The 11,910-nt window shown below is 34.0% G+C and overlaps 1 protein-coding gene across 4 annotated transcripts; it reads right to left on the bottom strand.

Moving 5' to 3' along the window:
- Positions 1-1,007: 1,007 nt before the first annotated feature.
- On the bottom strand, positions 1,008-7,672 carry LOC113751609 (protein TRIGALACTOSYLDIACYLGLYCEROL 1, chloroplastic-like). 4 transcript variants are annotated; one of them, XM_027295669.1, is made up of 4 exons: positions 7,403-7,672; positions 5,104-5,259; positions 2,378-2,530; positions 1,008-2,283 (listed from the first exon to the last, which is right to left on the bottom strand). In XM_027295669.1, exons 3-4 carry the CDS (start codon positions 2,491-2,493, stop codon positions 1,266-1,268), a joined length of 1,134 nt encoding a protein of 377 aa, XP_027151470.1. In that variant the 5' UTR covers positions 2,494-2,530; positions 5,104-5,259; positions 7,403-7,672; the 3' UTR covers positions 1,008-1,265. The 4 variants fall into 4 exon arrangements, with proteins under 4 accessions (XP_027151470.1, XP_027151471.1, XP_027151472.1 ...); XM_027295670.1 differs by having other exon boundaries at positions 2,378-2,521; XM_027295671.1 differs by having other exon boundaries at positions 2,378-2,507.
- Between the last annotated feature and the right edge of the window lie 4,238 nt (positions 7,673-11,910).

The following is an 11,910-nucleotide window of genomic DNA, read 5'->3' as shown; positions in this document are numbered from 1 at the left end:
AATTATATTAGACCTCATATATGTATTAATCTAGACGGAGTGTACCAATTGTAAAAGTTAATAATACTTTTTGCCTCAATGTTGCTAATAGTTGAACAGGTAGCAAGATTAAAGGTTAGTCCAGTATATACAATTGAACAACTGCCATAATCAATGGCAAGATTTGTAAAAACATTATTTGATTTGTTAAACCAACATGATTTAGGATACCAAAATGGTCCATAGCTGCATTCACATTCAGAGGCTGCTATTCCATTATTGGATGGCATACCTTAACTACCCTTACAGCCCTAACCTCTGCAAATACAAAATTGTGGAATAGAGTCACAAATCAATCCTAGACATTGGCAGCATAATAATCATTTTGAAAACCTAAATTTGATTGCATGTGGCCTTATTAAACAATATGAGCACTTGCACATAGAAGTGCAAAGAAATTGAAATCAGAAAAATATATAATTCCACAGATAAATTTTCTGGGATCAGAATAAGTCGTCTCTGCCAAATTTCTTACAAGTAGATGTAGAAGATACAGTAGACAGAATTTCTGCACGGAGAAGCACTAGCATATTTTAATCTGATGCTAATAAATTTTCTACTCGGTTTTTAACGAGGTACTTGATTCAAGATAGAAGACTTACTTTCCTTAGTTTCTTACTGTCTGCGTTGATTAAGAAAGGAGCTGCAATACTTATTTCTTAATCTAATGCTAGTAAACAGATTTTCTACATTGACCAGGTAGGTTCCTCGTAGTCTTTATTGAGGCAACTCAAGTAAAGCTGGTTTTACGACCATTTAGGGAACTTAATAGGTAGAGCAGGAGGAGGAGGAGGAGGAGGAGAGGGGGGGGGGGGGGAGGAAATTAGGAAAGTCGAAGTTGTACGATTGCAGTCCAAATGAAATAAATTTACAGCCGATTTTGCTCAAAGTTTTTTCAAATGCATTGCGAGAACTATGAACGAGGCTAAACTTCAAGTGATCATGCACGGAATAGCCGGGGCATCCGATGATAAAAAAGCATCTTTAACCGTCCATTCAAGATCTCAGAATATTGGCATTCAAGGAGAATGATTACTTTTTTATCCTGATTTAAAACAGGAATGACCAACCTAGATTCAAAAGCAGCGCCAATATGTATACCTTGGTTTATGCATCCAAAAAAGGGTACGAGCTATAAGACAAACAACTCGACTTGTCTTAGAGAAATAAGTTTTACAAGAAAATATCCAACAAAAGATTGAACCATTAAAGCTCTTAGCGGAAAGTCATAAATTCTTCAGCGAGTCTCCTGCTCCCTGGAAGAAGCAATAAGATAGAGCGAAGTCAGCTATAAAAATACCGACAAGAGATATAACCACAGCAGAAGTTGTTGATTCTCCAACGCCTTTGGCACCCCCCAATGTTGTAACTCCCCAAGCGCAGCTAACTACGGATATAATCCCACCAAATACCTGAGACTTGATCATTGCACTGACTAAATCCCATGATTTAAGAGCTCTATGAGCAGAATCCAAGATTATGTTTATGCCAACCCCATAAACACTATCAGCCAAAAGGGCACTGGACGCCATCCCTACAGTGAAGCACATTAGAGTTAAAAATGGCAGAGCAATGCAGGAAGCGATAACCCTTGGTGTAACAAGATAATCAACAGGATCTGCACCAAGAACTCTCAACGTGTCAGTTTGCTCAGAAACTTGCATGGTGCCCAATTCTGCAGCAAATGCACTCCCAATACGTCCTGCAATTACAATTGATGTGACTACAGGACTCAGCTCCCTTGAAAAAGCTAGCGCTAAGACACCACCAACAGCTCTATTCAGCCCTAACCTAGTGAACTCTCTCACAAATTGTATGGTGAAGGCCATTCCAACAAAAGCTGAAGTTAAGAGACAGACACCTACAGATTTAGGTCCAACCCTCTCCAGTTGTTGCAGGGTGTTTCTCCAGTGGACTTTGCCCTTTATGGTCCTACTAATGACCTGCCCAGCCAAGATAAGAACAGATAATCCCCTCCACAAGTACCCTGGTGGTGACCATTTGCTCAGAAAAGTCTCCAGCTCATCATTCCAGGCTTGGTCTGTCGTCCTATCTTCTTCAGTCACAGAGATACATGGGTGACCATCATTTGTGTTCGGAATCACAGATAGCCTGCACGGTCGGACTGCACAAGGAAACTTACAAGTCCAAGATCCTAGAGTTAGGTCGAGCTTTCTGGCAAGTTTACTTGAGCTGAGAGGTTTATTTTTTGTCCGAGCAAATATGTCACAGCTGCTTCCGCGACTAATACACATGCAGGTTAAAACGGATTTAAAAGATTAGATTAAATAGATGAACATCTGCACTAAGTAACAAAAGAATGGCAAAGGCGAGAGACCTGTTGGAGAAGTAAAATACAGAGTAAAATTGGGAAGCTGCTTGCATGTTAGGTCCAGAACTGCTACACAATTCTCCAAATCTGGCTCCTCTCTGTCCTTGAAGGGAAATATGCATCACCTTCAGCTTACCTACCTCAAAACATCTTTACAGTCTGGGTAACACGGAGAAATAAAGTAATAAATCATCATTGGGACATCTGACCACCAGAAAGCAAATATATAATACACAAACACTTTCCAACAAAAGTCACAATCTGGTGATGCGAAAAAGACATTAAAAACTTGGTACGGCAAGTAATGTTAGATGAAGAACTACGGGAACTGAATCCTGATTAGTGGCATTCCCACGCAATAAAGAAAATTTAGATGGAAATAGCCAAATATTGAAAATTACATATTCACCAATTCATTGACCAACCTTCTAGTACGTAGTATAACTTAGTCATAATTTGATTTCCTCATAATTCTACTAAGCCAGTTGTCACTTGCAACAACTCAACCACCCATTCAATTCCAAAATTCAATGTGGACAAGGTTTTGTGATATTCTTTTCCTAGAATATTGATGGGCTATTGCGATTAAGGTGAAAACATCATTCTGAGTAACAACAATGCTGCATAAACTTGCAAAATAGATATTCAAACTTACGTTCCAATCTATTAAAAATAGCATCTTTTGCATTCATCCTTTTAAAACACCAAGTGTTACAATCAGTATCCTCTCAAATATTGGGGCACAGAAAAGAAACAAGGAGTAAATTCTGGGATTAAAACTGGAAAAAAAAATTTAACAAAAAGAATTCATAATCACCAAGTAGTAGTAGCATAACTGACTGAAGCAATTTAACAAACACTTGTACTACAAGCATGTAAAAGACTGACCGCTTGACTAGTAAGTAACAAAGCATCAAACTCTCATAACTCTGGACCAAAGCTGCTAAAAGCTTGCAACATCCATCCATCTTTTATTAACATTCATTGAGGAAAATATCCATATAATCTGACGACGTAGTATAGGTGCCAGAGATAATGCATGATTGACTAGAATATGGCACTAGAATATGATCCTCATGAACAGGGAACCAAATAATTACTCAGAATCAACTCCTGATCAGTAGGAAAATATTACGCAGTTCAATGGATCAAAGAATGCTTTACAGTTGAAAGACTTCTGGAATAATTGCAGCCTTTTTTTATTTTATGGTACTTTTGTCTCTTAAGTTCAGCAAAAGTAGCATAAAATCTATCTTATGTTGTTTATCCATTGACCAAGAATTATCCATAAGCTGTTTGCTCTAAAAAGTACAAAAACTTCTAGCAACTTTGGCTGACTTTAAAACATCTTAGCATCGTGACTCCTACAGTCCTATTTACATTGTTTTCCATCATAAAGTGGGAAAGATAATCTCTCAGATGCCATCCCAAAGGATTTTTTTTAATACTAAAATAAACATTTTTATAGTCAGGATATCAATTTATTTATGTAACAACCTTCAAATAATACTAGCTACACACGTGTCTGTGTGAATTCTTGTGTTGGTACAAACATTTACATGAGAAATTTTGTAATTTCAGCAATCAGATAAAGTATCCTTATCCAAGTCTCCTCTATTAGACGATACATCAATTAGAAGTTGATTGTATTTTTTGGAGGTATAAGTAGCACAAATAGTTAAAGGAGGCAATTATTCTTCTATTCATCACAAATCGCTGGACTAGTAAGTACAAAGCACCAAACCCTCATAACTCTGGACCAAAGCTGCGAAAAGCTTGCATCATGCATCCATCTTTCATTAACATTCATTGAGGAAATATCCAAACATTCTTACAACCTTATATAGGTGCCACAAATAATGCATACTTGACTACAATATGGCACCAGAATGACAGGACTTGCTGTCTCCTACAATTCAAAAGCCAGTGAAGAAATGCGGATGGACCACCATGACATTGTATCAAAAGCCATATAATGCTCTCTTCCTATTGATTTGCTAACCATTTGCAATATCACCAAGAAAACGCAATAACATGCAGATAGAAAGACTGGGATTGGATCCTTCACATGGGAACTCTCCATGTTTAAATCTAAATCAATTCAAACACTTCTCCAGTCATCTTCTCTTCTAATACTTACATATGAATCATCAATCACAGACCCTTACAATATGCTCTTGATTTCAGATGACAGATAGATATAAATTAGAAGAACTGTAGCTTTGGTCAACATAGCCTCATCGTTTGCATATGAAATTACGACCATGGCATAAATAAGATGGACCCTGTGGATGGGAGCTCATTCATCAAGATCTTTACAGATTGATTATGAAAACTAACTGAAAATGGCGCTCAAAGTTCATTCTCCACTGCTATTCTTGGTTTCAAAGGCCGCATGCAATAAATTCCAAGCAATAAGTTATCACACTTCAAGTTCTGAAATGCGTATATTTATGGGACATTATAAAGCATATAACATCACCACGATTAACATAACAACATTGTTCCAATGCACTATGATCCTTCAAAGATAACAAACAATTATTTGCTCCTGAGTTTTTGTGGTTATCCAATTATCTGCGGCGATCATAGGAAAAATGATTCACCGTACACAGGCAAGAAGAGCTGATCGCAGCAGGTCAAGAACTGGACAAGATTTTGTGAGTCTTTATGGCACCCAAGATAGAAGTTCAGTAATTACCGTCAAAATCTCTATTGAAACAATCAATTACCTGCAAGTTTTTCATCTTAACTAATTCTAAGTTGACAACATCTCTCCATAGTGCCCCAGCAGGTTAATATAAGTTGTAAAAGTTTTCTGAGTTGACCGGTCCAACAAGTTAGTTGCTCCTAATGGATCAGGAACAACTACTTGAAGCACTTTGTACCTGAGAAAAGAAAGATGCTGTAAATTATTATAATCCACTGGAGAACATGGAGAACAATAATCTCTGGTTAAGTTGAAGAGAGAAATTCCACAAAGAGAACAGGAAAACAAATCATTTGGCTAAGGCCAAAAGCAACCCAAAAACACAAAAAGGAGAAGAATAAAATAGAAAGACACAGACAGGATAAAAGTCCAACTGAGATGCACTTTCATAATTAACTGGACTGAAGAACCATCAGAGGTCTTTAGCCAACCATACATAGATATTTTTTTCCTTAGCAAACTGAATAATCAGCATTCAGTATTACTTAGGCCTGTTGTTGTTTGGTGTGCCATTTTTAACCAGCAGGAAAATTTTGACTACCAGAAAATCTGTTCAAAACTTTGGGCTAACAACCATGATTGCAATGATAACGTTTTAGCTGCCATTTTGTGAATGTTCAAAACAATATAACTGCTTTTGCTTTAATTGGCACTGCTTTAATGTAGCACAGCTCGCAGTCATGAGCTCAGAAAAGTGGCCAATCAAATGCATCATGGGTGGCTTCCAGCTCATAGTGTCAGACTAGAAATACTGAAGTACAATTTTAAGTGCCCAGCAACTAGTCAAGAAAACAATACCAGATCACTAATCAACATCTATGCATGAATACTCAACAAAAACATAATTGACACAGTCCAACTCCGTGAATCCCTCTTTTTACATCCCCTTAAATGTGATTGGTCAATAGGATTACATAAGATCAAGTCCAAAGCGTAATCCTTTGAGCATTATTTGCCAAAGCATTTATTTCTATTTAAGCCTCAACTAAGTGGAATATAATTTGATCTATGTCTTATCCATGGTTCATATCCATTATTTGAACACTTCCAGAAATCAAGTAATTCTGCTTCATAGAGATAACACATTTTAAACTTTCTCCATCTTACATTTTCACCATGTAAATCATATTCTTCATTTCCACTTTCTGTGAAAAGCTTCTTAAGGGTAGAGGCACAAAAATGTACCACATTACCCATCTCGCATTGAAAAGAAATCACATAATAAAGAATCTGTGACATCACAAAATCCGAAATCCCCCCACTTCCAGAAATTGTTTTCATTTTCAACTCAAACAAACTCCTATTTTCATCTAAACTTGCTGTTGAAATTAAAGAAAAAAAAGGAAAAGAACCTTAACACTCGTACAAAGGCAATTGGTTGAATCAAACCCAACACGACTACTGGCAGTAAGTATACAACAATCTAAATTCTTAGGTAACTACCACCTCCAAATTGGTTTAAAAAACTCAAGTTATACACTTGACAGTCATCAGGTGCCATGTGATCACCTTTTAGCTCAGTTAAACAATCAGACTAAAAGTCAAAAAATAATTTAGAAATAGAGAAAATTAGCAGAGGCAAAATCTAGCTAGAATTTTTACAGACAATAAAAAGTGGCACAAAAATTAGCAAATCCATGAAGTCAAAAAATAGTCTCCAAACCATTCAAAATTCATGTTTTAAAATTGAGTAGTCAAAATCATCATTCTAAAAACAAAATTAAGCTCCTAACAATCAGGTATACAGTTATTCTCCAACAACTTTCCAGATAACCACTTGTTTTCATTGCCAAATTTCTGACCTGTATACAGTTTCTATAATCTATATTTTTTTTTGGGGGGGGGAGGGAAATCAATAGCTATTTAACCAAACAAACTGAAGAACAACATAAAACATGCGATTTCGAAAATAAAAAATAAAAAATCTTCCTCCATGTTTGTGCACATACACTTTCGTCCTTTCTAATTTTTCCTTTCACTTTCAAGACTTTTAAACAGCCAGCAAACAATTATAATACCACAGCCAACCCAACAAAAAGCTTAACAAGATTGCAGCTTTAAAGTCTTCATCCGAAAAAAATAACAAGTTCCAAAATTACAAAACTTTGACAAATCAAACAGCTAGTATGAGAGGGTCTTTAGCCTCTTCATTTGGGGGCCAAGAAAAAACAATTTTCTAGCACTAGGAATTAATGACAAAGACATTAAGAAGGTTCAGATGGGCAGATCTAATCAAACTCTCAAATGCACAAATAAAGCAGTAAACTTTCTGCAAGACTATAAAAGTCCAAAATTTTGCAGAACCCAATAAGAATACTCACCCAAAGAATTAATTTTGAGGCTCCGTCATTCAAGAAACTAAAAGGGTTCTTCCGACCCCTGCTGGCAGTAGAATTCTCAATTCAAACAAATTTAAATTTCAAAGAACAATCAAAAGAAAAAAAAAAAGAAAAAGGAATCTGAAAGGGTGAGGGCCTTAGAAAATGAAGAAGACGAAGAAGAGGGGTTTGGCCTGAAGAAGCAGAAGTGTGTTAGGGGAGGGGATAAGAAGAATCACAATAAGATAGATTTCTTTTCTCACTTGTGACAAATTAACTGAAAGATGAATTTCTATGTTACTTACAGGCTTTCGGCAACCGGAGTAAAAGGCCTTTGGAAAAGCTGCTCTACTTTGAATTGAACCGTTTCTAAAATTACAGTTCAATATTTTTAAAGTTTAAAAGGAAATTTTTGAATCATGTGGTAATCTGCGATTTGTTGGGGCTTTTTTAGGTTCCGTTTGATAAAACTGAATCTGAATTTTGAAGTCTGAATTTTGAATTCTAAATACTGAAACAATTAATTTGCTGAATTTTAAGTATTGAAAAAATATATATGAATGTCTGAATTTTAATGTTAAACCTATTTATACTGTTTGATAAACATTTATAACTGAATGCTTAATAAGTTAAATTTGACAAATTTGCCCTTATATCTTTTCATCCAAAAAAGAAATAGAACCTATGATTTAATTAGTTAAAGATGTTAGGCATGAAAATGATAATATTTATTTTTAAATCAAATTAATATAAAAGATGAAATATATTATATGTGGAGTATGGAGAAGATGTGAAAATCATTCAAAAAGGAGAAAAAAGAAATAGAAAATCATTAGATAGAGAATATTAGATTGTTTAATTAGATAAAAATTTTGAACATAATTAACAAATAATGGTAGATTTGGTAGATAAGATAAGATAATTGAAGTAATTCTATTGATTCCTATCAGAATTAAGCATTCAGTTAGGATTCTTGTGCTAAAAAAAATACACACAAGTTCAGCAAATGAATTTTCATTTATCAAACACTCAAAACATTTGAATGTATGAAAAAATTCAGATTCAGCACTTTTTTATGTTATCAAACATACCCTTAGTCTGTTTCGGTGGAGCTAAAAATGGTGGAGTAAGCAAAAGTCAATTAACGGAAAATAAAGGACCTTTTGGTTGCAAGTTTGGTTAATTAAAAAAGGCAGGATAATACATGGAAAATTAGTGATAATTACTCTAAATATTAAAAAAATTCTTTCTTATGTCTAAATTGTTATTGTCTAATAAGCCATTTTTCTATAAAATTCTCACGACAAAGTGAAATAAAAAATTTGAAGTTTTCCTACTTACAAATCATTCGGAAAGATAAACATAATTAATTTTCTTTCATTTTGTCATATTTCCCCTTGTAACCTTACATTATTAGTTTTTAACTTTTTTTTTGTGCAAAGCATAACTAGCCTATGAAATCGAACCAACAACCATGATGATAGTTTGATAGGTACTGCATACAAATTAGGTCGATTATTACTCTTGGTTTAGACATTGTTTGTGTTTATAATTTTGAGTCGTTATAAGATGATTATAAATTGACTGTATAAATACGGTAATTTAATTATTTAGAAAATAAAATGAATTCCAAATTTATTTGAATTTGTTCTATTCCACAAAAATATAATTTGCAAAGATATGGAAGCAAACAGAACAGTTTTGAAAATAGTTTTAAGATTATCGATAAAGTGATCTTGCTTATGCAAAATGTCAAACACTAAATCTAAATCATATTGATTAGTGCTATGAGGTTGCAAAGTATACAAACATAGAAAAAGAGGGGCTAAATCCAGCCCTTAGTTTTTATACATTAAACCAAAATTTTTTGTAGCATTTAAGTTATCTCTCTCCATAATGAAAACAAGAACAATAATATCTTTTCCTAAGAAATATAAATTATATACCCTAGTTTTTATGTTAGTTCTACAGAGAAATTTCTTTCTATTTTATATCATTCTAATATTTATGTTTCTTTGAAGTTGCTTTAAAATATATAATTTTTCTACTTTCCTTTAATGAGCCTACTAACTTTATTTTGTTAAACCATTTTTTGTACTAATTTACACATAATCAAATGATAGACGACGTGAGGACCCGAAAAATTTCTTTATTTTATTTTATTTTTTCGAATACATTTTCGTTACTTTACCCTATTGCCTTCATTTTCTAGATATTTTTACAAGTGAGTCAAGTTTTTAAATCATTTTCCTTGTATAAATTAGTACATGTTAAATTCGTAATGTATTATGGAAGTGGAACCCACTAGTGACGTATGTGCGATAAATTTTTGAAGAATATGAGGAGTTTTGTGCAAAGGGATATTATTTTATAAGGTGTTAAAAGATAATTAGAGGTTGGCTAGATATTTTAGTGATCGGAAGACAATAGGATGAGGATTAACCCTTGGAGGCCATTTGTCATTAAAGCATTGGACCATTGACTTTGACTAACACCTTTCTTAACCTTTTATTAACAAAAAATTGACCAAATATCCTATCATCTTCTCCCCTCTCTTGGCCTACTCCTTGGAGAGAAAAAAAGGAAGGAAAACTTCATCTTCAACCTCTAGTTCTTGCTTGAATCTTGAGTTTTCACCTTAATCTTGCAAATCACTCCATAAAAGTTGACACTTAGGGAGGATTAAGGGCTTTGGTGGAAAGATTTTGGAGAAAGAAGCACTTGGTTGCCATATCTTCATAGGGTTTCAAGGTAGGTATATCAAGATGCCCTCTTTTCTTTTAATACTTGCATAAGAGTGGATTTAGAGCTTGATTTTGGTAGTTTTCATAAGAAATTTCATGGTTTGAGTGGTGATTCAAAATTTTCAGTTTTGATGGTGAAATTTCAGCTTTTATATGATGCTTTGAGTTTGGCCATGATTTAGTAGTTTTGCCATGTGAATCTTCTAGCTTTCATAAGTTATTTTGGCTTGCTTATGGAAAATTTCAGCTTATAGTTGAAATTTTCAGCTTAGGATTTCAAATTTTAGCTTTGTTGTGGTTGATTTTGAGCTAGAAATTTTCATATTTTGAATGGTTTTGTGGCCTTAAACAAGAGTACTTTATAGCTTGTAACTTGTGGTTGTGATTGAGGTTGGATTGATATGAATATTGGTGTTGAGTTTGGATGGAAAAGTTAAGAAAATAAGAGGAAGTGTTGTTGAAAATTTTCCCGCAGGAGACTCTAAGCAGTCTTGAAAAATCTGTTATATCTTGGTGTAGAAAAATCCAAATTGAGTTTCGCTTATTGCGTTTGAAACTAAATTTAGAGTGCATTCTACCGTGAAAATTTCAGAATTTTTCTTAATTCTTATGAATATCTACGATTTTCCAAAGTTGACTGAATTTTCACACCTGCTTTTTTTTTCTACTTGATGAAACAGTAACTTGAAACTGGAATTCGACTGATTGATGGACAGAATTTTACAAATATGTATTCTGGAAAATTGTAGTCCTTTGAATCTATTTTCCAATGGTATAAATTTTATAAATTTTGGACTTAAGAAACTTGTGATATGATTTTTCAAACAATGTCGTGCCAAACTGGAGAAAATTCTGTTTCCCAAACTTGTTCTTGCTTCCATTTCCAACTTTAAGTTGGAGTTGTTAAACCATTTTGAGCTTGGTTTTATGAGTGGAATTGAGGTTTAAATGAAAGGAAATAAGTTTCTTCAAATGATTTTAGGTCGGACAATTTTCAACTTTGTATTTTGAAAGTCTTGTTCTAATTTTTTCAAACGTTTGCTCTTGTACTCCAAATGACTTTTGCAACGTTGATTTAGTAAGCACATGAGGTTTCTTCCTCGATTGCAACAAGAAAATATTATATTTTGATAGGTTATACTGGCATAAAACTTGTAAATTGATGCATTTTCTAAATGAAGTTTTGAAACCTCAATTTCTTCATGTATTTTGGCTTTGTATTGCTAGTCTTTTAATATAGTATATGACCACAGGACTTGAGAGAGTTCAAGAGGACGAACCAGGGTTAAAGTGAAGGGTTTCAATTGATTGGTGAGTGTTCCAATTCATGTTATTTGATTATGCATGACTTGAGAAAATGCTATTATTTGCTTAAGTGCTCTCCTTTGAATGACATGCTAATAAGTGAATGACTGTTGTGATTTTCTTATTTTGTTAATCTGCTATGAATGCATGTTCACATTGCATGAATGCGTGATAAATGTGCAAGAATGTAAGCTGATGTGTACTTTATCGCATCAGCTGAACTGAGCTTAACCCTATGCTGGCACCCTATCCGAGACCCGTCATTTGCAAGGTCGGATCAGCTGGATAGCTTTGGGTTTATAACTTACCAATGTTAAGTGCAAAACTCAAAACTCTTTGCCGAAAGGTCTCGAGTACAATGTTTAATGTTTAATGTTAAATGAGGGGATTGTTGATTTTTCGGAGTGTAGACACCAAAATTTCATTTATTTTATTCAATTTTAGCTTTATTCTTGTTTTATT

This window comes from Coffea eugenioides, chromosome 11 (genome assembly GCF_003713205.1).
Source record: "Coffea eugenioides isolate CCC68of chromosome 11, Ceug_1.0, whole genome shotgun sequence".
NCBI classification, from domain to species: Eukaryota; Viridiplantae; Streptophyta; class Magnoliopsida; order Gentianales; family Rubiaceae; genus Coffea; species Coffea eugenioides.
This window is presented reverse-complemented; position numbering and strand designations above follow the sequence as displayed.